The sequence below is a fragment of the Taudactylus pleione genome, unplaced genomic scaffold, assembly GCF_031769625.1.
Source record: "Taudactylus pleione unplaced genomic scaffold, aTauple2 ptg000201l, whole genome shotgun sequence".
NCBI classification, from domain to species: domain Eukaryota; kingdom Metazoa; phylum Chordata; class Amphibia; order Anura; family Myobatrachidae; genus Taudactylus; species Taudactylus pleione.
The window spans coordinates 2,232,401-2,258,629 of record NW_028284603.1 but is presented as its reverse complement, the minus strand read 5'-3'; the positions used below and the strand labels follow the sequence as shown (position 1 = coordinate 2,258,629).

General features: G+C 45.7%; 1 protein-coding gene across 1 annotated transcript in view; it reads right to left on the bottom strand.

Moving 5' to 3' along the window:
- LOC148518155 (uncharacterized) overlaps positions 1-26,229 on the bottom strand; it is a 798,612-nt gene that overhangs the window by 69,571 nt on the left and 702,812 nt on the right. The window contains exons 9-11 of the mRNA XM_088477479.1: positions 5,724-5,789; positions 3,918-3,995; positions 549-614 (exon numbers count right to left, since the gene is read on the bottom strand). Of these exons, the coding sequence (XP_088333605.1) occupies positions 549-614; positions 3,918-3,995; positions 5,724-5,789 (210 nt within the window). The remainder of the gene's footprint in view (positions 1-548; positions 615-3,917; positions 3,996-5,723; positions 5,790-26,229) is intronic.

Below are 26,229 nucleotides of genomic sequence, written 5' to 3'. Positions count from 1 at the left end.
AGGAGGACACATCAATCAAGGTTGGCCGGCACTGGGGACAGAATAGGTGGGAGTGTATAAACTCATTGTTGTCATGTAATTGACATAATTGATAACATAAATGACCTGTTATATTATAGAACAATGAAAATATAATTAAGGCTGGGGGAGAGAAACTGTTTAAGTAGATGGAGGGACGTCTATTTCAAAATTAAATGTAAACAATTTCACCCTATTTTTGTTTTAAACAAAATAAGCTCACAATATCTAAAACCTGCTTAAAACTTTAAACATAAATGAAATATATACATGTTTGTATCCATTAAACATAATTCAAAATGATGATATTGTATTGATGAAAGAGCTTGGGCACATTGTTTATTGTTAATTCTAAATGCTGGTTTTGACAGTGATGTAAGACCGGGGCTGGGGGGGATGTTATTCTCGCCACAGAGGATAGTATCTGATTAGTTGTGAGCTGTCAAAAACAGTGTTTGGCATTTACTACAAGGCATGCGTATAGATTTCACAGATTCAAAACATAACATTTTTCACTGTGTATACATTACCATTTGGTTTATCGTCCTGGGTGCTAGAGGGGGGATCTTCTGCTTTAGAAATGTCATCACTTGGGGCTACAAAAATAATGTCAAAAATAGGTTCAGATTATAAAACCATAGAATAGCTGCTTTACGCAATTCAGTAAATGTTATGGTAGGGCGGGTACCAGCTGCCTAAACGTTCTCCATTTTACAGGACGCTGAAAACCCTTTTTTTTTTCTAGATAGTCTGTATGCACAATTTAAGTAATAACAATCATTACGCTGTTTTGACTTAAATATATCAAATACAAAATATATTTTAATATAACAAAATAGCAGTTAAACCTCTGATGAACTATTACAGGTGTCAACATACATCTATCCTCCGTGCGCTACAAGTCGCATTACACAAAACCCGTGAACGCCGTGTGACTCTGTAGCGCCGCGCATCTTTTCGTTCAACTTTTTCCCTTCAAATGCGTTGCTTCTGCTGATTAAAACGATATGCGGCATGCAACTGTGGGTGTATCTGCATGTGAAATGCTACGTTACAGTGTCAGCGGCTGTGATCGTAGCGTAGCATTCGCATGCAGATCCAGCCGTAGTCGCACATAGAATATAGGCATGCCGCATGTCATTATAATCAGCAGAAGTTGCTTGTGCGTCCTCTTCACATCGCTGTGCGAATAAGACACATTTGAAGGGAAAAAGTTGCACTAAAAAACGCTCTGCGCCCCCGAATCACGCCACGGCATGGAGCGACTAGAAGGGCTGTTTAACACGCAAGAAGGCTATGTATGTATGAGGACACATCTGTACATGTTTCCTGCTCACGTACTTTTTTTCCTCTTCTTTTTCTATTTAACCTAATTTACGGAAACAATAATGATTAAAAAGTTGCACTTGAAATAAAAGTAAATCTACTGAGACATAGAGCAGAGTGAACAGATATGTCCCATCCTGACTTTTAGGTGTTATAGGAAATGAATTACTGAGCCATAGACACAAACATTGTGCATTCTTTTATAGATAATAAAGTGTTTTGGAAAATCACTGAAATTACATTTGAGAACACTGAGATAGAGGTGCAGACTGGGATATGTGATCACAATGGAAAGTGAAAATATACAGAACTTGTAAAGTTGTATACATTAAGTTGACTGCATATAAGGATGCACATGACAACACAATCCTTAATCTGCTTTTTTAAAATGGTCAAGTTGCTGCGCCAAATCTTCTTTGGTAACAATGTGAAATCAATTTGTGCCAGTGGGCAAGGATTTCTGTCAACAACAGATTGAAAGATCAGGATGGGAGTGTTTGTGCTCAGAGCCGGTCCTAGGCATAGACAAATTAGGCAAATGCCTAGGGGCATGCATTCCAAGTTTAGGGCCAACTCAGCCGGCAATGATGGGACTGGGACAGACGGATGCATCTCTGCCCGGACACACACTAGTGCCCGGAGTCTACTGCTGTTGTCAGTTCACTGACAGCAGCCGGGGAGAGAGGAGGGGGCCCCAGATGGTGAGTGAACACGGGCTCCCTCCTCTCTTAATACACCCCTGGCGGGCAAAATCGCCACTGGAGGAGGGCTGCTGGGCATGCCCAGCCACAGCAGCACCTCCTCCCTTGGACCTTTGCAGTCCAGTAGCCTGGGCCTGTCTGCAGGCCAGGCAGACAAACGGGGGTGGGGGCGCCAATGCTCTTGCTGGCACAGGGCACTAAAATGTCTAGTTACAGCTCTGTGGTAGAGGATTGCAAGGGGTGAGGGGTGATGGATGTTGCTGGCTGCTGCTGTGATCTGTACTGCTGGTTGATTGGTGGTGTGCTTGGAGAGGGATGCTGGGTCAGAGGCGGAACTAGCAATGGTGCTAGGGGGCACCACCCAAAATCTTGCCTATGGCATCAGACTGGTTAGGACCGGCTCTGTTTGTGCTTGAGCAGAACTTTTCACCAGTTAGCGGGAGATGTTGGGAAGAGTAAAGGGACTACTGGTAAAGTACAGAGAAGGAGCAATGTTACCTACAGTTTTATGCAGCACTGCAAAGATGAGATTTGTTTTTGTGTAAAATATTGAAGTTAGGTAAAAGGGTGGTGATGTGCTTTCAGTGTCAGATTGGACCGCCAGCATATGGCGGAAGTCCCCGGTGTTCCACACCACATGGCGGGTTGTCACGGAGGACCTGGGACAAATTGGGTGGGAGTGTATAAACTCACATTTAACCATTTTTTACTAATTAGATTTGATCTTATGTTATATTATGCATAATAACATCATTCAGTCTAGCGAACATACAGAAAAGGCCCAGTTTAGCTGGAGATATGGAATGACATTGGTGAAATGAATGCCCAAAGATTGGTTCCTTCATAAATAAGGTGAGTGCAATTGCTCAAGATCGGGACACTCTTCTCCCCATAATACAGTGTACTTTAGACCCCTTCATACTATCAGCATTCTAATACTCTGATTGGCTAAATGTTATTCTAACCTGTACATCACTTGAAGAATGAAAACAAGTATTAAGAGACTCTAGTCACATCCCCATTATTGTTTTCTATGGGCTATCGGTGTATGATGAAAGTTATATCTTAAAAACAAATGAGCAGTACAGTACAGTATATCCAACAATTACACTTAGGTTTGTATTATAACAACCACTAGCAGACATAGGTGTAATAGTGTCCAGGATGCTCCAGACACCTTTATAAGGTGGGTACATTTGCACTTGTTTTGAAGTTTCCCTTTACTGCACACCGTCTACACAATGGTATTTTCCTTTATGTTTTCTGGTTCTGCACTGACGTTTTTCGATTATTTTGACTCGCAATCAAACTTATTTGATATTCAATACTAAGGATACAACTGTGCCAAACACCCCCCAACACTAGATTTAACACCTCTTTTTTTTCCTGGCTGCAATCTTTAATTTCTTTCCCCTGCCCATTGGCGTGAGTCACCACCCTAGAACATGCACCTTGATGTACTGTGGGTGGACTACCTAGTGCAAAATACTCAGATTGGCTACATGATGGCATAACCTATACATGGGACATGCAGCAGCTTGATGAACTGAAAGACCCCTTCATGCTATCAACATTCTAATAGTCCATTTTGCATATATTGTATTTGATTAACTATTGTACTTGATGGGTCTTTTGACGAAAAAACTACAAACAAAATAATTTATTGTTGCTTCTTTTTTTTCCACTGGTTGGGTTGAATTTATATACACTACACACTATCAGGCACTCTATATTCCCTACATTGTTTATGATTCTAATACTCTGATTGGCAAAATGTTGTTGTAACCTGTACACCGCTTGCAGAATGACAACAATAAGCATTAATAAGACCCTAGTCTCTCCCACCGACAATTAGCTTTCTATGCGTTATACCTTGGGACTCGGTGCTCATGTCAGCTTCTGTTCTTATGCCCTTCTCGCTTGGATCTTCTTTTTCTTCTTCTAATGAAGCTGAAGAAGAAAAAAACATAATACTACTATATTACTAATATAAAAGAAAAGAGATGGTGTGTGACTTGCACTCGCGGACCGGCAGCTGGATCACCAACCCTTTTCCACACAATACACATATAACAGAAGAAGGGAGGTCATCCCTCTTTTGTTATACTACTATATTACTGTTAAACTACTTTATGTTCACTATTTATTTACTTACTAGTCCAGGTATAATAGTGGCCTATGGAATTGCAGCAGTTGAGCACCACGACCAACAATATTTGGCATAGGTTACATAAATAGACGGTTGGGAAGTGTTGCTGTTAATTACCACTTAAAGGGTCACCAAAGCTAATATTGTTATTTCTTAATATATTTCTCTAGGCAGGAGTATAAGGATATATATCAGTAATGTACGTGTGAACTAAGGGCCTGATTCAGAGATGGACGAAATTGCAGAGCCGCACACAAGCAGCTGTGCAATTCCGTCCTCCTTAATGCAAATGCAGAAGAAGGTGTGAGACCATTCCTTGCTGCATGTGCGAGCACCATCGCAACCATCGCGGCCGATGGTCACCATGGTTTCTCTTATGGTCAGGCTGCGGGAGCTGAAACGTCCCACAGCCTGACTGGGTGATGGTCACTTCAGAGGCCAGGAATCTGCGTCTGCCAATGCAGACCGAGGCCATGTCCCTCCCTGAATACAGGGGCTACGCCATAGTTTCCGGGAATGGTGATCAGCCATGCCCCCTGCTCTGCCCCCCAAATGCCGCTGAATGTCAATCATGCTGCAGCTTGGGGAGCGGGGGTGCTCGGGCATAATTGTATGACCCATTCTGCACGTGTAGACCCCTTACTGAATGTGACCAAATATTTTCAACAACCAAAAATGCACTGCGACAAATCTGTGCCCATACACTGACGGATTAGACATTCCGTTGTCACCAAAATGGAAATTGGGTGGATTGTATGAAGCACAGCGACTTCAGACATACCATGTGGTCACCAGACTTTTCTGTCAGCCCAAATAATATCTAAAATGTTCCAATCATAACTTTTTCAAAATGGCCGAACTTTTCCGAACCATACAGTATGTGCTATAAATAGTGTGTATATGATTCTAAAACGACCTACTGTAAATGCAAAGCAGATAGATATATACTGTAGCATTTATGGGCATCTTACAATTTTTCGAACATAAAATTGAGATTCCTACTTAATCTGTAGTATGATCTGTCTGTACATAAATCATTTCATGAGAAATCAAATTTGGGATTACTGTTAACAGCTGCATTTTTTGGGCCATCAAAATATAATTATTATTTTTTTTTTACATAATTATGTATGAATATAATAAACTTGTCTGTACTCTTCTAAACCCATAACAAATATGAGCTTACTTTATTCTTACTGATATTAATAGAATTATCATCATCATCATCATGTTGTTTCATTATTACTAGTCACATACATACTGTATGTAATAAAACCACATTTTTAATGCTAACGTTGAATATTCTAACATATACAATATCCTAGATCATTGGTCCTCGTGGAACTCTAACAATGCGTGTTTTCACGGTATCTTCAGGAATAATTAGTACCACCTGTAGATCTATCATGTTAGTCAATTATCACACCTGTATTCCAGCTGTATGATCTGGGAAGCATGCACTGTTAGGGATCTATGAGGCCGGGATGGAGAAACACTGTCCTAGATAATTAAACGGAAACTTTTGTTACCTTGAGATGCTTCCATCAAATCTACGTCTGTAGCAGAAGGTATCACACTTGATGCCTCAGATTGTTCTAAAACAAAAGAAAATAATAAGCTGGTCAGAAAAGCTTGCTTCACAATCTTATTTTGTATAAATACTTTTGGCCAAGATACTTTAGTTGGTGATTTACATGTTAGACCACAGACGCCACTTGTGTATGCCCCAATGACATACACAGAACCTACAGTATGTGTAGTGCTTTGTGTGAAAGATGTTATATAGCAATGGTCTAAATGCAAAACATATCTTACCCCATTTATTGGAAAACTTGATCCATTACCTTTCTGTAAAGTAGTCACATAAACAGATTTATGTATGTCCTATTTCCCTTTATTTTACTATAAAACATTTCGTAAAAAATATGTGAATAGGCAGTTCTATATATAGAACCTTATTCCTCTATATATTTACATTGTAAAAAAAGAAAGTGACCTAGCCATTGTAATATAATACAGTATGTGTAACTGTATACAATTGTGTATTTCTTGAACAGTAATACTGGACCTGCTTGGCATATGAAAGTAATCTCTATTATATAGGTAAAGATGTTAGCAGTTAGAGTGTTGTTGTGAGTGTAAATAATGTCATAGACTTCAAAGGAACAGTCCTCACAATGACGGCATCTTTGTACAGCATGGAAACTTACAGTACTAGCTTAGTGATAACAGGTAAGCTTTGCACATCAATGATTTGTGTAATGATACTTTGTGTTACTCAACAAGAAATGTCTTTACTTATTTGTAAAGCAATGACAATTTTAGTTTCCCTGTATACCCAAATGAGTAACTACCATAGAAGCAGAGGGTACAGTTGTTATGGGCTTCCCCTTCCCTGTCAGCTTTCCAAAAGGCAATGCTCAAGTGAAGAGCTGGTTTCAGTACTCTAACTAGTACCCATTTCAGACATAAACCCCGGCTTTAACCCGGTTCGGACCATGGACACTGAACACGGATTGAAGCCGGCATCTCAGTACTTACCCTCTTTCACATCTGGATGATGGACTCCCGGGTCATCAGCCTTCACATCAGACCCGAGTCTTCCAGTGACACGGATCTTCCGTCTAACAGTGGACGCTTGGAGATGATGTCATCTCCAAGCGCTATTGTGCCCGCCAATCAAGTCCTTTTAGACATGACCCTTGTCATGCCTTTAAGAAATAACCCGGGGCACTGACAAGTGTTGTAAGTCCAAATAACCCTGGTCGATTGCAGAGTTGTGGACCTGGGACTGTCAACCCAGGTCAGACACTTTCAAACATAAGAAGGACCCTGGTCGACTCACCGTGCCCTGTCAAATTCCTGGGTATTATGTCTGAGAGGGGTATCAAGGTCCGGGTGCCCCTGGCAAAGTGAAGGTCTTGACTCATTAAAACTTTTAATTAGCTGCTTTGCAACATCATGATGTCATGTTCACTGCACTTCTAGGCCACAAGATCATGGAGACTCTGGAACTAAGCCCAGAAAGGCATGACTGTGGTAATTGGAGGAGAGTATTCTCCTCAAATTACCACAGTATTCAGCAGCTGTGTGAACCACCAGGGGATTAAATTTGTGGGCGGCTGAATTAAGCGGTGCTCCCCACTTAATCAGCACTCCAGGAGAATGTCATCCTGGCCAACCAGTAATTATGGCCCTGGCTGGTTTTAGGGTTCCCTGGAGTGAATACAGAGAGAATGCAAGCTCTTTCTCAGGTGCCCAGTTTGGTCCTTTTGGCCATTCTTCCAGATTAAAAGCTTCCCTCAGAGGGGCCTAATACAGTATATGGGGTACATTTACTAAGAATCGTATCTGGTCGAGATTGCAATCTCAGGCGTGGTTAGGCATTTTTTTCAATTCGCAAATTTACTAAAGACAAACACGGGTGAGATTGGGAGAGATTCCCTATTTACACTGGGTGAGATTGCAAACACGATTAAATACACCATCGGCCAAACTTTCACTGAAAAGTAAACAACTTGGTAATTTACCAAAAATCGTGTTTACAATCAGGGGTGTAATTGTAGCAAACTTGGACCTAAAAAGACGTTTCAAATTGACCACCTCCTGAGGTGCGTGTTTTGCTGAAAAATACACAGATCAGTGTGATCTTTGTATTTTTCTGCGTCTATATATTAAAAAGCATAACCAACCCCGGGTCCATAGCCAGTCCTGGTTCCTAAAAATATGGGGTGTAATGCCACAGCCAGGAGACCCTTTCACCAGGTCTCCCCGGCCAAAGCATTATCACCCTAAGCCGGTCAGCCCAATCTGGGGATCTTCAAGGGAGGTGGGGACCCCCCCCAATAAAGTGGTCCCCCCTCTCCCATGCATCCCAGGCTTAAGCGGAAGCCCGAGGCTGCTCCCCGCACCCCTGGGCAGTGGGTGCAGGGGTAATAATAATAATGTGAACTATTGTTTTTTACAGTGGAACTACAGGTGCCAGCATGCCTGCCCTTTGGCACTTGTGGAACTACAAGTGCCAGCAGTTGGACGAAACACACCATAGTAAGTAAAATTGTATTACATACCACACTCACACATACTCACCTGCTGCCAGCTGTTCCCATCCCCTTCTCCAGTAGAAATCCATGGGTGTACCTGCTAAAAAAAATATTCCTATACGCACTTAAGTCCTTGCGCTGGTCTCCGTAGCATCCAGGGGTATTCTCAAAATAACAAAACGACAACCAGACCAGAACGGAATGTAGCGATGTATGTGTGACGACATACATCGCTACCTGGCTAATGACAGGAGCTCTACAGTTAGTGGCCGCTGATTGGCTGGTGGCTCCGGCTACTGACAGTGGGTGAGGGGGGCTGCGGCCATTCCAGGAGACTTGCCAACTCTTGCAGGAGGCTGGGAGCAGCACCCGATTTTCAAGAGGCTCACGCCAGTCCTGGGAGAGTAGGCAAGTATGAAACATATATATATATATATATATATATATATATATATATATATATATAATTATATATATACAGATAGATGTATAGATATAGATAGATACAGTATATATATGTAGATATGATTCCTGTATATCTGGAGTTTATTATTGTATCCAGCTACAATCTGTACCTTTTAATATTAAAGAATTGTAAATGCCACCAGCACATCCAGGGTAACTGTCTGCAATAAATGACGGATCACAACCTAGTAATGCGCACTGTAAGCATTCTGTAGGATGTTTTCAATGAATATTGAAAATAAAATGTCAGACTTATGCGTCCAATCGTATTGTAATAAAGTCAGCTGTGAAAACATTACACTAAAAATCCATTGCACTGGCAAATATTATGAAATTGACACATAAATAATAAATACGACAGTCTTTAAATGAAAACGCTGAATGTCTGGTGCTAAGCAAAAATAATACTTTGTTTAAGGAACTACATAAAAGTAATTTCCAATGGCTGTCAACAATAATATACATACATAAATCAATAAGGGAGATAAAATGTGTTATTAAAAAACAGAGAACGTTTCCTATCTGAGTCCTGGTCAAAATTTGACGAGCCCCATTTGCACATATAACGCTGGCGAGAGAGTAGCTTTCTTAGGTGTTATTTGGATATAAATATTTAACCCACAGCTTGTTTTTAATAAATATCTTATTCATGAGAGATGCAGAATGAATGTCTCTAAAAGCACCAAACAACAATAAATGCTCTGATAGATTTGGACCATTCATCACTAATTTACTAGGCACAATTGGCTTGACTGAAAGCTGGTCCAATAGCTCCATCCTTCTTGTGTCATTTTCAGTGGTATTTAACATCTTTATAGCAAATGACTGGATAGTTACTATCTTATTCAGAATATATCATGCCAACACAATTATATTAATTAGCGTAGTGACTGGAGGCGAACAGGTCTAAACAGACGGCAGACTGACATTGTTTATTATCTGTGAGGCTGCATTTAAATGTCCACAACTGTGTTTAGCTTTAGTTTAACTGTTCAAATAACAGGTGGGCATCTAAATAACATGTGTTTCTGCGTCCTCTCCCCGTCCTCTCTAGCTAGAGGCAGCTTAGTGTAGTATAAGTTACAGCACAGGGCACTGTGCAGTAATAAAGCAGCCATTTTGCTTTCTCCTGCCAAGTACAATAGTTTCAGGCCTAGCAAATGGAGAGCGATAATGAAACAAAGAATCTAATGAATTCAGCTTAAAAGCCATCCTAGTAATGTGCCTTATAAACATATATATATTCTGGAAGACAAGGTCAATAATGCAAGTGTTCTATTAATTTATTGATAAATATAAATAAATATATCTGTAGGTGTGGAAAATGGTAAGCACACTGAAACATTGGTAAAACAGGTGGTCCTGTTGTTTATTCTCTAAATCCCTGGGTGCAAACAAGTCACAGCCCGTAGCCAGTCTGCGTAAGCTGCCCGTCGCAACTGGTCAGCTGGGTACAGGAAGTCTGTGTCTGACAACCCTGGGCCTGGCACGATTACAAAACGGGGGCAACCATTTTGTACAACGGTCCTGTCTCCGTCCCCCCCCAAATGCTACAGCATATCCATCATTCTGTGGCTGAGGGGGAGACTGCAAGCGATCACGCAGGACCCATTCTGCACATGTGCAGATCCCAAAACATTGGATTAGAATTGTTGCGTACAAACCCTAATCAGGCCTAGATTTTGGAAAGAATCCAAAAGAAAAGTATTCCAAAAGGACACTCTGATCGGTTAATTGAATATGATGAATCCCACTTAAAACCAGTTATTTTTTTACTATACATTTAAAAGATAGCACACACGTTATCTATAAAACAGAAAAGCTGAAATTGAAACAATTTAAAGGGTATGCAAAAAATTATATCAAATAAACAGACAAGTCATTAAAACAATGTAATACTTTTAATCGTTAATATTAGTGACTAAGGGCCTGATTCGGGGATTTACACAACACCGATATTTAGTCAGATCGAGCGATTGTTTGCCAATGCGCAAGCACGAATCCCACACTGCGCACATACAGTGATTTTAAAGCTATCATGCTTGCACAAAGGATTCACTCGCAAAGCGGGTGACAGGTAGTCAGCGTTTGGGGGAGGTAACAGGGGTGGCTAGCAGTGGCGTAACTAGGGTATTTGGAGCCCAGGGCAAATTGAAAAATGGAGCCCCCCTTTTATGTGCGCACAGCGAAAAATGGGCATGGTCACGTGCCACAAGGGGCGTGTCACCATCACACACCCCTTTCTCGTCACTCTGGGAACATTCCTTACCATTCCATATGCACCTTAATGCCCTGAGTAGTAGTGCCTCTCTTGCAATGCCCACTGTAGTAGTGCGCTTTATGCAATGTCCCCAGTAGCAGTGCCCTTATACAGTGCCTCCAGTAGTGCACCCTTACAGTGCCTCCCTTATACAGTCCCCCTATGCAGTGCCCCTAGTAGTGGTCCTATTTATGCAGGCCCCCAGTAATGCCCCTTATACAGTACCCTCAGTATGCAGTGCCCCCAGTAGTGCCCTTTATACAGTACCCCAGTAGTGCCCCTTATACAGTGCCCCCAGTAGTGATCCCCCCTATGAGTTGCCCCTTATACAGTGCCTTCCGTAGTGCATAAAACACACAGACATACACACACACACAACACCGACTTGACTTACCTGAATCCCCGCTCCTGCCGCGCCCGCCACTGTCTGCTCCTCCGTCCTCCCGCTGGGTCCCGCTCAGTACTATAGGAGAGACGTCATGACATCATGACGTCTCTCCCATCACCCACTGCAGGAGCCAGAAGGCGGAGCTCATAAATGAGCTCCCGCCCGGCTCAGGCAGTGGGCGCAGCAGCCAATGAGAGTCTGTCTGACTTTCAATGACTGCGGAAACACACAAATCGCCGCCAGGTAGTACGGTTGTGCACTACCCAGTGCCGGCAGCAATGTGCGGGTAACAGTGTAGTACGGACTGCACTCACTGCGGTCTGTACTACACTGGCTGAGTAGGGCAGGTTTGTACCGTGGCCGGCCGCACCCCCCCGTGCCACCGTTCCTACAGCGCCCAGGACACGAGCCCCGGAGGCCCTGCCCTAGTTACGCCACTGGTGGCTAGGCAAACGCAGGCGTGTCAGGACTGTTTAAACTCTGTTTTATTAGTGTGCAAAAATTAGCTATTAACCATCCCCTTCGCAGCTCTCAGCGTATCAGGAGAGCCGCAGTGATTAAGGCTGGTCAGACTTGACTCACATGCTGCATGGCTGCCCGATCTGCGTCACTATACTTGGGTAAGCTTTGGAAGGCAGTAGCACAGTTTAGCAACTGTAATTCGTAGGAGATTACAGTTGCGATTGCATATGTCGGAATGAACCCCTACGTTAAATAGATTAATCTATTAAGTAATAGTACTATACTCAAATTTAAATAAAAGAATAAAAAATGTTTTGCTAATTATAATTAGATCATGAGATAGACAGTGTGAAATAAAGTTGAAAAGGGGCTCATAGTTAGAGAATGTTAAGATAACAGAGTGAAAATTGAGTATAGATTGTGTAAGCCAAATTGGAACCACTTCCAACTGAAACAGTATCCCCAGTAGTTAGTTGGAATGTGGCAATATGTCAAAAAGATAATGGGCCTGATTCAGACCCGGACGCAAGTGGCCGTTCGTACGTTGGGCAAACGTAAAGAAATAATATGAGATATGGTAAGAACTTACCCTTGTTATCTCTATTTCTACGAAGTCCATAGGGTTCCACAGGATACCTTGGGGTATAGGTGTGACGTCAGTCGCAGGGCACCAAAGAGTTAAGCTTTCAGCCTCCCAGGATGCACTAGGTCCCCCTCCTATACCCCGCCCCCGGGCCAAGGCACCTCAGTTAGTTACCAAGCCATAGGCCGGAGGAGGAGAAGGAAGAGAGAGAACAAAGATCTGGACACATACAAGAATCACATTCTCACCAGAGGGAGACGGAAAACCGGTGACCAGAGCAAAGCCCATCTGCAGCACAGGTGCGACAGGGCGGGAGTCCTGTGGAACCCTATGGACTTCGCAGAAATAGAGATAACAAGGGTAAGTTCTTACCATATCTCATATTTTCTACTTCAGGGTCCATAGGGTATCCACAGGATACCTTGGGGATGTCCCAAAGCAGTATCCTTTAAGGGTGGGGACGCTCCTGTGCAGAAAGGAGAATCCGCCGCCCGAAGGAAGCATCCTGAGAGGCGAAGGTGTCAAACCTGTAATACCTCACGAAGGTATGGACAGAAGACCACGTAGCAGCCTTGCAGATCTGAACTGCCGAGGCACCACGTCGAGCTGCCCACGAAGGACCCACAGACCTAGTGGAATGAGCCTTCAGAGAAGGAGGGACCGGTAGGCCTTCATGAAGATAAGCTTCAGAAATAGCCATACGGATCCAGGCTGCCAAAGTTTGCTTTGAAGCAGGCCAACCCTTTTTACGGAAGCCAAAGAGGACAAACAAAGCGTCCGACTTCCTAAACGAAGAAGTGCGGTCAACATAAGTCCTTAAGGCCCGCACAACATCCAAAGAGGCCTCACCCACGGAAAGACCCGGTGAGTTAAAGGCCGGAACAACTATTTCCTCGTTAATATGAAACTGGGAAACAACTTTGGGAAGAAACTCGGGCCGAGTGCGGAGCACTGCCCTGTTCCCATAAAAAACCAAGAAAGGGGGTCTACAAGAAAGAGCCCCTAACTCAGAAACACGTCTGGCCGAAGCAATGGCCAGAAGGAAAACAGTCTTAGCTGTTAGCCATTTAAGATCCACTGAGCCCAGTGGTTCAAACGGCGGTCCTTGGAGAGCCCTCAGGACCACAGCCAAATCCCAAGGCGCCACAGGTGGAACAAAGGGCGGCTGAATGCGGAGAACACCCTGCATAAAGGTGCGCACATTCGGGATTGTAGCAATCCTACGGTGAAACCAGACAGATAGGGCCGAAACCTGTACCTTCAAAGAAGCAAGGCGAAGCCCATGATCTAGTCCCGCTTGCAGGAAGGCGAGAATCCGAGACAGACGAAACTCCCGCGGTGCATAACCTCTCGGTCGACACCACTGGAAGAACGTATGCCACACGCGATGGTATATCCTCGCGGAAGACGGTTTCCGAGCTCGCAACATGGTACGCACCACAGAGCTGGAAAACCCCCGGGACCTCAGCATGGCCGTCTCAACAGCCACGCCGTCAAAGACAGCCGAGTCAGGTCCGGGTGAAGGCAAGGACCCTGAGACAGAAGGTCCGGTCGTAGCGGCAACCGCAGAGGAATGTCCACGGACAGACCCTGAAGGTCTGAGAACCAGTGCCGTCTGGGCCACGCGGGAGCTATCAACAGGAGCGTCCCTCCTTCCTGTTTGAATTTCCGGATTACCCGTGGAAGAAGGGAGACCGGAGGGAACAGGTATGCGAACCGGAACGTCCACCGGACGGACAGAGCATCCACCAGAGACGCCCCTTCGTCTCTTGTGCGAGACCCGTACACCGGCAACTTGTTGTTGTGCCGGGACGCCATGAGGTCGATTTCTGGAAGACCCCACCTGTCCACCAGTAGTTGAAAAACGTCCGGGTGCAGGGACCATTCCCCCGGATGAACGTCCTGGCGACTTAGAAAGTCCGCCTCCCAATTGAGCACTCCCGGGATGAAGACCGCTGATATGGCCGGAAGATTGCGCTCCGCCCAAACCAGGATCCGAGAGACCTCTACGAGAGCCGCCCGACTGCGAGTTCCTCCTTGCCTGTTTATGTAGGCCACGGTGGTAGCGTTGTCCGACTGGACCTGCACCGGGCGACCCTGGAGAAACCGCTGTGCCTGCTGGAGAGCATTGAAGACCGCACGGAGTTCCAAGATATTTATTGGAAGCTCCGCTTCTGTCGGCGTCCACCTGCCCTGGAACAAGTGTGGACCCGAAACTGCTCCCCAGCCCCGAAGACTGGCGTCCGTTGTCAACAGGACCCAATTTGGAACCCAGAACGGACGTCCCTTGTTGAGGTGGGTCGTCTGTAACCACCACGTAAGGGACAGGCGAACCTCCTGGGTGAGCACAATCGTCTGGGACTTCAGAGACTGAGTCAGCCCGTTCCACTTGGACAGGATCAGGTGCTGCAGAGGTCTGGAGTGAAACTGGGCGTATTCCACCATGTCGAACACCGACACCATGGAGCCCAGTAACCTCATCGCCGAGTGTAAGGACACCCGGCGGCTGTGCAGACAACTGCGCACCCTTGACTGTAAAGCAGAGATCTTGTCCTCCGTCACGAAGATCCTTTGCTGTCCCGAGTCCAATAAGGCTCCAAGATGCAGAATCCTCCGAGACGGGATTAGAGTGGACTTCTGCCAGTTGATTAGCCAGCCGTGCCGTTGCAGCAGTGCAATGGTCAGGTCCAAGTAGCGTAACAGGAGCTCTGGAGATCCTGCCACCAATAACAGGTCGTCCAAATACGGCAACATGCGGACTCCCTGCAGCCGCAGAGAAGCCGCCATGACCGCCATCACCTTGGTGAAAACACGTGGTGCTGTTGCCAGGCCAAAAGGTAACGCCCGAAACTGGAAGTGGTCGCTGCTGATTGCAAACCTGAGGAACTGTTGATGGCGCCAAAGAATAGGGACATGCAGGTAAGCGTCCTGTATGTCCAATGACACCAAGTAGTCCCCAGGTTCCAGCGCCAGAATGATGGACCGTAGGGTCTCCATCCGAAACTTCGGGACCCGCAAAGACTTGTTGAGTGCTTTGAGGTTGAGAATCGGACGATATGACCCATTGGGTTTCTGTACCAAAAATAGATTTGAATAGAAACCCTGGCCCCTCTGGGAGAATGGAACCGCCACTATAACTCCAGCCTGGAGCATAGTGTGCAATACCTTCCGCAGCTCCGTAGCCTTGTTCCGGTCTGATGGGAGACCCGTGGTGAAGAAGCGAGCCGGGGGTCTGTGCCGGAAGGAGAGGGCGTATCCGTGGGAAACCACCTCCAGAACCCAAGTGTCTGTCGTAGTGGTCGACCAACACTGGGCGAACTGTAGCAGGCGGCCTCCCACCCTGGGATCCCCCAAAGGGAGGCCCGGACCGTCAGGCCGCAGGCTTGTCATCTGGCTTGGGGGCCGGACGTCTGGTACTCCATGCCTGCTTCCGGGGCTTGACCGATTTCTTAGGGCCAGCCTGTCGAGGAAACGACTGTGGTTTGGGCCTGCCCTGGGCCCTAGATGACCGAAAGGACGATGGTCCCGAACCAGAAGGAGCAGCGGCCGACGGGAGACAGGCAGATTTGGCTGCCGCCAGCGTGGCCACAATCTTATCCAGATCCGGACCAAAGAGAACTTCTCCGGTAAACGGCAACGCTTCCAGACCTTTCTTGGAATCTGCGTCCGCCTTCCAGGATCGCAGCCACAAGGTGCGACGAGCAGCTACCGCTGCTGAAGAAATTCTAGACACTAGAGTACTAATGTCTAGAGCCGCCTCGTTGATGTAGGTGGCCGAATCACGGAGATTGCCAATCAACTCCGCCTGATCGGCCGGACAGTCGGATTCAAAAGAAGCCTCTAATGAATCCGCCCAGCGCTCCATCGCTCTGGCAACCCAGCAAATGGCCATAGCCGGCCGTGCTGCCCCCCCTGCAAGGGAATAAGCGGACTTCAGGCAGATTTCTACCTTGCGGTCCGTAGCATCCTTAAGGGAGGACATGGATGGCATCGGCAATGTGGCACTACGGACAAGACGGGTCACGTGAGAATCCACCTGTGGAGGGGATTCCCACTTCGCAAAATAATTATCCGCGAACGGATAAGCCACCGCCAGGCGTCTCTGCGGCTGGTATCTTTTGCCAGGTTGTTTCCACGCCTCCTCTAAATGGTCCACCAACTGACCCGAAAGAGGAAAGACTGTGGCATCGCCCTTCACATCTTTGAAAAAGGCATACTTAGATTTAGCCGCTGGGGGAACTTCGTCCTCAATCACCAAGGCTGTGCGGACCGCCCGAATAAGTCCAGGAATATATACTTTGGACTTAGCATCAGCGTCCTTAGTATGGAGAGGTTCCTGATCGTAAGGATCTAGAATCTCCCCATCATCAGATGTCCCTTCGTCATCCTCATAAGGAGCGGACAGAGACGCCACCGGCCTTTTATGAGACCGCATCACAGACTCCCCTTGCAACACATCCGACAAGTGCTGTACAGAACTCGTCAGGGAGTTAACCCACGCTGGCTCCTGAGAACCCGGGAGCGGGGAAATAGGGAGACTGTGGGGTACCACCAATTGTCGTGGGAACCCCTGCATGGGTGACGACACCACAGACTGCTGGGACAAACCCATCGGAGTAAACGCGGGCTGCGGAGCTAACTGGCCCACTAAAGCTGTTAACGCCTGAGCGAAACAAGCCCAGGGCGGCTCCTGTACCGGTGCTGTAACCGTAATAGGCCGCGCCATGGACAAACACTGCCGGCAAAGGCCCTCCGCGCTACCCTCCCCCTCCGCTAACGGTACTTTGCACGTGGTACACTGTAGCCGGAGGGGAAAATCACTTTCAGACATGATGGCACCACGTATGTGACCTCTCTCACCAATTAAGTATTAAATAGGCGAGAGACCACCCTGCAGCACCGCACCGCAAGGGCTTTAGCAGAAAGAACAGGGACAGTAATAAAGCTGACAGTTTAGAGAAGAAAAGATTACAGGCAGCAGCGCTAGCACAGTCACATACAATGCAGAAAAATAACAATTCCTGCACTAACAGCGCTGATCACTCAACTACACAGACACAGGGCCTGGTAGGACACAGCGCTGCATACACAGACCTGACCACAGCGGAGGAGAGGTATGCGGGGGGACCCAGACCACGATGCTTCCGTCCAGCGCTTCCAGCAGCGTTCACCATGCGTTCTGGAGAAGATGGCCGCCGAGGAGCAGAGAGGAGGCTGGCCTGGGGGAGGAGCGCTGCCACAGGACCAGTCGGCAGCATGCAGAGAGGGCTGTGTGCAGCGGGGGAGGCGCCGGCTGTGAGACAGGGAAGGCGCGCTCCCCTGGCATGCATTTAACCCCTGGGACGCCGCAGCGCTACCGCTCTGCTGCGGTCCGCTGTCCCAGGGGGTAGTGGAAGCGCAGGTTGGTCGCCTGGCTCCACGCTGCAGCCAGTCCCCAGGGAGCCCCCTGCCTGGGGACTTAGGACCATGTGATCAGCGGGGACCCACCGCGGGACCCCGCTGCTTACCTCTGTCCCCCTTGAATCCGGCCATGGTCCGGAGCATCTGGGGTCACCGCTAGCTGTGACCCCAGACGCCCACCAGCATCCCCGGATCAGTACCGGCGTTCTGGTACCGGCGGGGTGTAAGGAAGACAGCATGGACGTCAGGACTGACTGTCCATGCTGTTCATCCAGTTGTGCAGCCACAGCTGCATGAAGAATAAGCTTCAGGGGCTCTTCTAGCCCCCACTCCAACAGGTGCACCCGACTCCGGCCGGGCACCAAACTAAACTGAGGTGCCTTGGCCCGGGGGCGGGGTATAGGAGGGGGACCTAGTGCATCCTGGGAGGCTGAAAGCTTAACTCTTTGGTGCCCTGCGACTGACGTCACACCTATACCCCAAGGTATCCTGTGGATACCCTATGGACCCTGAAGTAGAAATTTAAATTCTGGCACACGCTCGTATTTTCGTTCACATGAAAACATCCTCCCCAAACTCAGGCGACCCCTCCTCTAACTAACGAGCGTGCCAAATAGCGAGCGTACATCCCCGAAGTGGTTTGAAGGGAACGCACGCACTAGTACTACCCGGAATTTGGCCTGAGACATTTCGATTAACTGCTCGTTTATTCTGCCTACCTCCCTCAATCGTAACATGCCAATCAATATATCAATTAGCTTAATTTTTTTTTTTTTTTTTTTTTACACAATGCAATAAACTTTATTTATGTCCGTGTTTGTGTTTACCCGCAGAATACGTACGGCTTAAAAAATCGCTTTTATTTGTCAAAATACATGTTAACCCCTATTAAATAATTGGTCTATTTGTTTTTAGCCCCGCATATTTCATGGAGTGTATTTTTTTATGTTAATTTGCTTACGCATGTCACTGCATTAAGCCTATCATAAGTCTCCTCATATTTCTGGCCCTGTCGAACACATGACTCATACACTAACCAATAGAATTGCTCCTGTTAATATCCTAAATACATTAGCCAATCATAAAATTTTTGAGCACTTTATAAAAAATGATTTTTAAGAAAAACTCCATTGCCATCATGAGAGCCTCCGCATTCACCAGGCGCGAGCTGCTGGTGCTTACGGAGGTGATGGATCGGCGGATAACCAGCCTTCACCCATCACCAACCGGGAGAAGCGATCCGCATATGCGGAGGTTCGGGCCCGCCTGCGCTCCTTCGGCTCACGCCGCCATATCGGGCAGCTGGAGCGCAGGTGGTCGGACCTGCAACGGCGAACGCCCCGCTTGCTGGCATGCTTTCGCATGCAGATCGCTGCGAGTAAGTTTAATGGATTGTGGTTTTCATGTTTGTCTTTGTGGCCCTAACTGCATGGCCATGTTTTCCTTGTCTTTCATATTTATTCATTCTCCTCATATCTGCATGGCCATGTTTTCCCTGTCTCATATTTATTCATTCTCCTCATATCTGCATGGCCATGTTTTCCCTGTCTTTCATATTTATTCATTCTCCTCATATCTGCATGGCCATGTTTTCCCTGTCTTTCATATTTATTCATTCTCCTCATATCTGCATGGCCATGTTTTCCCTGTCTTTCATATTTATTCATTCTCCTCATATCTGCATGGCCATGTATTCCCTGTCTTTCATATTTATTCATTCTCCTCATATCTGCATGGCCATGTTTTCCCTGTCTTTCATATTTATTCATTCTCCTCATATCTGCATGGCCATGTTTTCCCTGTCTTTCATATTTATTCATTCTAGTCTTTTTTTTTTTGGTTTGGTTTTGGGGGTGCATTTGAAATAGTTTTTTTTGGCGGATTTGTGTTGGAACTAACCACAATTTGTTTTCCATCTTTTAGGGGCCCAGCGAAGACTACGCCATCAGCGTCCCGCCAGACGGCGAGCACGGCCACTCTCCCCCACCCCCAGCCAACACTCCAACTCCACTCCTTCCCCTATTCCCCCCTCCTCCCCAGCCTTCCTACACCCTCAGCCAGATTTTTCTGGATTCCTTCCCCTCCTTCCCAATTCCCCCTCTCCTCCAACCACCCCTCTTCGAATGACCCCCTCCCCGGAGTCGGTCATTACACCGCCCCGATCTTTGGGGAATGGACTCACCTCCGAGGAGGACGATGGCGGGACTTCTGGAGCTGGCGTTGGGTCTTCCGGTATGTTTTTTGTTGCTGGTTGTTATCGACACAAACTGTTTGGTTTTTTTTTATATTTTTTGTTTTTTTGTGTGTTTAACCCAAAAATAAGTGGTTTTGGTCGATTGCCATAACCTGTTACTGCTTTTTTCAACATACACATAGCACACCTGTCTGAATTTGGACATAGGCCTTGTATTTTTGGCCTACACCATTTTAGTGTGATGATTTTTAATGCAGTTTTGTAATAAAGTGTTTTGTTGTTTTTTTTTTTAACAATTGTTTTTTTATGTGGTTTCACTATTGTTGTATTAATCCCCAATTTTTTCTCACCCACAGAGGAACAGAGGCTTCGGGCAAATTTAGCCGGATGTGTGGCCCAGATGCACAGCCAAATCATCGGGGTGCTGGTGGTCCTTGACCGTATGTCGGTCCTCCTTAGGGAGTAGTTTTTTTTTTTTCAACATTCTGTAAATAAATTGTTTTGTTTGAAGTTACGTTCTGGCTCATTCGTTTTGTCCCAACCACATATTGTTTACCCTGACATAAGTAGAGTGTTCATGCAAGGATTTCACATTTTGGCCAATAAGAGTGTGTGTTGTATTTTTGGGTCAAACAGCGACAAGAAACACCTAACAGTACAAATCTGATTTCCCTTTTTTGGTGTAGTCACAATTAGATATTTCAACATTTTCCAGGTTCCTAGTTGGTGTGCAAGCAGCTTAGGGCAATATTACGACACCAAAGGATTGTACAGGCTTCCTTTTGGTGTTGGTTTGGACCCTGAATAAAGGAATCATTTTGGCTCTAATGGCATCAGTACTGGATTACACCTTAGTCAAATGTTACGTGTGTGAACCTGGTTACACTTGGTGGTAACGTAACAAAAAAAGGGGCAACATTTCACTCTATAAAAATTTATTAACAACCTAACAGAAAATTCAAAGTGTTCACTCACAAACAAAACACACAGTGATAATCTCAAATACAACACATACCAAAAAACAAACATTAAAAAAATACAATCAAGAACTGGTTGATGAAGGACCATGCCAACATGATTCCACATATATGGCGTGGCAATAAGTGTTCAAGAATATAGCCACAAAATATCCACATACAGGTTTGGTAAGGTTAGCAGGAAGTAGTCATCGTTGGAGTGCCAAACATTATGTCAAAAAACAGAAGAGGGAGAAACAAATTAGCAAAAAATTAGATGCTCTCAAACAAACCCAAACACATTAGGTATCAACACTGGTTTTTTGCAAATAATTACCTAAAAAATCTGGCCACCACATCATCGCGTATGGCCCCCCCACATACTGACCTCCGACCAACCTCGGGGGGCCATCCTCAGGTAAGGCATCCTCTGGCTGCATTGGGACACCACTCCTTATGGCGATGTTGTGAAATATCCCACACAGGACCACAATTTTCGAAACCATATCCGGCAAATACATGAGTTCGCCACCAGAGCGGTGGAGGCATCTGAATCGGCCTTTTAAAAGGCCGATACAGCGCTCCACCACTTGCCTGGTGGCAGTAAGTGCGGAATTATACTCACTTTGTGGCCCTGGTGTGGGAGCCAAATAAGGAGTGAGCAGCCAGGGCGTGCAAGGGTAGCCACTGTCTCCTGTGAAAACGAAAAGACAACATCAGGCTCACTCTGTATGTAGCTTAACATTGTAAAGTACTAAAGGTCTCCACTTACCCAGAAGCCACGCATCACCAGCTTGTAGGTTGGTTAATTTGTGCCATATCCCTGATTGCCGGATGACGAAGGAGTCATGTGCACTTCCTGGTAATTTTGCATTCAGGGACAGGATCTGGAGGGAGGCATCACATACCACCATTACATTCAGGGAGTGATAGTGTTTACGGTTTCTAAATATTGCCTCCAGCCGTGCTGGAGGCTGAAGTGGTATGTGAGTACCATCCACAACCCCTATGATGTGTGGGAAGCCAGCTATTTGGTAAAAATTGGCCTTGGCCACACTAAGGGCACCCATATCCAAAGGCATTTGAATAAAATGATGGAGGTGCTTGAAAAGTGCCTCCATCACTGCCCTCAGGATCCGGGAAAAGGAGGATTGTGAGATGCCTGCCACTATTCCCACCGTTGTTTGGAACGATCCTGAGGCACAGAAATGTAACACCGCCATTAATTGTGTAAGTGGTGGAATTGCTGTAGGACTGTCAATTTGCCGCTCAAGATCACTCTCTATTAATGAGAGAGTGTCTATGATGATTTTTGGAGGAAGACGGTATCGTCTTAAAACCTCATCATCTGGCATTCCAAAAAGGGTGACACGTGTTTGAAATATCTGGGGCCTTGCACGCCTACGATGCCTACGCCTGGGACGAGATTGAGGTTGGTCGGCTTCCGGGAGCAGGGCCAGAACAATCCGACCCAAATCAACCTGAAATGACAACATTGGAAGGTCAGCCTTTTTACAACAAACAATAAAAAAATATATGTAACTTTGCTTTCAAATACCATCCATTGATGCTTACATGCCGGGGTATTGTCATGATATGTTGTAACTGCAAATAATAACATCAAAAATATACATAATTTTATGCTGGCCATGTCATTATCACAAATTTAAGCAACACAAAACATAAAAGGGGACACACACACATTTGGCCCAAGAGCAAAACGACGTTACGCACACTACGTCAAATAGAGGCCAAATGTAATCAACCAATGCTCCAGGCGACAAAAAACATTATTAAGGGATGAATACACATTTCACAATGCGCTAATTATTTCGCTAATACAGGGCACAATAGTATGTAGTAAAAATGCGCTAATTATTTCGCAAATACAGGGCATGTATGTAGTAAAAATGCGCTAATTAGTTCGCAAATACAGGGCACAATAGTATGTAGTAAAAATGCGCTAATTAGTTCGCAAATACAGGGCACAATAGTATGTAGTAAAAATGCGCTAATTAGTTCGCAAATACAGGGCACAATAGTATGTAGTAAAAATGCGCTAATTAGTTCGCAAATACAGGGCACAATAACGCCGCCAAAAAAAGTAACAAAAAACACAGATTGCGATTTGGCCAAAAACAACGTAACATGTGGAAGGCCAACCAAAGTTGCGTACAGACAAACAAGAACAACCCCTAAACAACTTAACACATGAACTTACCAAGAGCTAATAGCTAAGAAACCGGACCAGAATGTCTTTGGGGCAGAGCCAAAAAAAAACCTAAGAGAGATGAAATGACGGAAAAAACATATTAGAAAAATGAACACCACAATGAGAGACAAATTTCCCCGAAGTTATAATTCACCAAACTTACCAAAACTGGAAACGAGCCAAAAAAACAAAAGTGAAAAAAAAGGAACGGAAAACCAAGAAAAACCGCTACCCCAAGAAAAAAAGTAAATAAACGCTATCTCCTAAACCAGCCAACAATCAACTCCAAACAACGTAACCTCCAACATTCAATAAACGCCACCTCGAGTCGAAACGCCACAACCCATAAATAGTGTTTAGTTTCCCGCCCAAATTAAGGAAGGATCAGAGGAAAGCACAATCAATGATGCGGCCGCAAAATAAGGACACATGTATAAATACGTCACGAGACAAAAACACAATTCTGGTGTATTTGGAGTTGGAACAACACACATGGATACAGACCAGGAAAACAATGGACAACAGTCCCGCGGTAACTATTTCATGCATTTTGACTCAATGAATAATTATAAACATATTATTCTGCAAGTTGGCAAGTTGAGATTTCTTCAAATTACCCCAAATAGGTGAGGAGGATGACATGGAAGAGGCTGCTGGGCCCAGTAATCCGGGCAAAGCTGCCAAAAAGAAAAGGCAGCCACAATTCACAAGAAAGGAGATGGAGGTTTTGATACAGAAGTGTGTGGACATCCTGCCACAGGCAGACAGGAATATGAGTGCAAGCCAGAAGTGGAGAATGTGGGAAGAGGTAGCCGTGGATGTCAATAGGGTGGGGGATTATGTCTGTCTAGCCCGGGATGTCAAACGGCTGTAAGTAAACACTTGACCACCCTAAAACCAACAACCAAATCAAATAAAAAGTAATGGTTCCAATTTAACCCACAGATGGCAAGACTTCAAATATCGCCTGAAACAAAAAATGGCACACAGGGCTAGGCATGCAAGGGGGACAGGTGGAGGTCCCACCCCTGTGTCATTGGAGTTTACGGAATTAGAAGAGCTGGCACAGGGGTGTGTACAGCCTGTGGAGGTGTTTGGCGTGTCCAACATGGATACGGACATGCCAGACTTTGCGGCTCCTCATGTTGTCCCAGGTAAATATTGTGATGTCACCAACTGTGAAATGTTATTGTGCCAATATGTCGATTCTAATGTGAGTCTTTTCTCATTTTTCCAACAGAGACACAGGCGGATGAGTCTGCTCCAGAGGGGAGCCTTGGCCGCAGAATTTCTGCTGGCTCTGCAGGGGAGAAACCAGTACATCCGGCTGAGGATCCTGCAGAAGCCAGTCCAGGGCAATCCCCCTCGCAGGCAGTGTCCCTCCTCACAGAACTCAATTTTAAATCGGATTTCCATACGGAGATTCTGCAGAGGATGGACGCCAGTCTGGTACGGGTGGCTGAGACCCTGGAGCAAAATGCTGCGGCCAACGTGACCATTGGTCAGGCCCTGGCGGAAAATACCAGGGCCAACATCCGCATCGCCACTGCCCTGGAGAAGCTCGTTCGCCAGCACATGGTGGAGCCGACCTCCCTTCCTGCTGGAACATCAGGATCCTCCACCTCTGGCACAACATCAGCCAATCCTCCAAATGTGCCTAGCCCTGTGCCTAGTCCAGAGGCCACAACATCTGCCTCTGGACAGGCCAGCCCGATGACATCCCGGACGCGGTCTGGCGCCCTCCCTCCCCCAGCCAAACGGGCGAAAAAACGCTGACACCATTGGCTACTTTTCCCACACTCCTTCTGTGCTTGCCTCATATTCCTTTCTGGCCAAAACTTTCCTCTCCTTTCTTGTGAATTGTTTTTAATTTTTACATTTACGTTTTTTCAAAATTTATTGTTTGCACAATTAATAAATATTGTGGAACACTGCCCAAAATGTTGTAGTTCAATATGTGTTTTTATTTATGGGTGGATACAAATAAATTTACCAGAAATGTACGACTTTGTATTATGACATTCTTGACAAAATGGGTTACTTTTAATCCGGGCCCACAAGCCAACAACGTTCAAAAACACAAATTACACATTGTAAAAAAAGTGCTTGTTAAGGAACGTTTAAAACATTACCTAAGGAGTAAAAAACGCCTTGCAAACACAAAATGAGGGACCAAACCTAAACATGATGACATTATTGTAACAATAGTCCAAAAACTAACACATTGCGGCCAAAATACACCCCCACAAATGTACGCTAATTGATTGTGTAATCCTGACATTAGCAGCTATGATTTCCACCTGCGTTCGGTTTTGTGCTATCCAAAAAAACTGCTTTCCAAACACATACCAAGCCGGTTTTCAATCCAACACTAATTGAGTTTCTGACAAGCCGTGATTAATCGATGCAACATCGTGGAGTGCCGGGACGGAGGAGAAGGCCATCGCCACTGTGGTCGAGTTATCCAGCCCCTAAGCTGTGCGAGCATTTTGAAGGGAAAGAGGATCATCCAGTGACGTATGAGTTGGTACGAACACATTTGACGTTCACATTTGTTAATGTATGTACGCCCCAAAAACGCCTCGCCACGCCTGCGTTTTTCCATCTCCACCCCCGTCAACGCCCAAAAACGGCCAATCACATTTGACATGTCACTTCCTGTACGCTATTTGACGAACGAGACCAAAAAAACTCGCAATCTGCCGTACGCACATGCGCAGTGTAACACCGACGCATGCGCGGTTACTCAACATCGGAACGCAACGAGCGTACTGCCTCTAACGAACGGCTCTGAATCAGGGCCAATGTTTTACCAAAAATTTATTAATTCACCAGTGAAAAGTCGAAGAATAATTAGATCTCATTATTGCCAATATAGATAGCAAATATATTGTAGCTATTTGAGATGAAGCCAATCATTAATGTCTTCCTTCAGAACTGTGTAGAAGTGGTAAATATTTGTGCTAAATTAACTTAAGCCGAACATCCACTGGGCGACTAGGGAAAGACGGTACGATTATAACATCGTAATCGTACCGTCGTTCCCCATACACTGAACGATATGATGTTCAT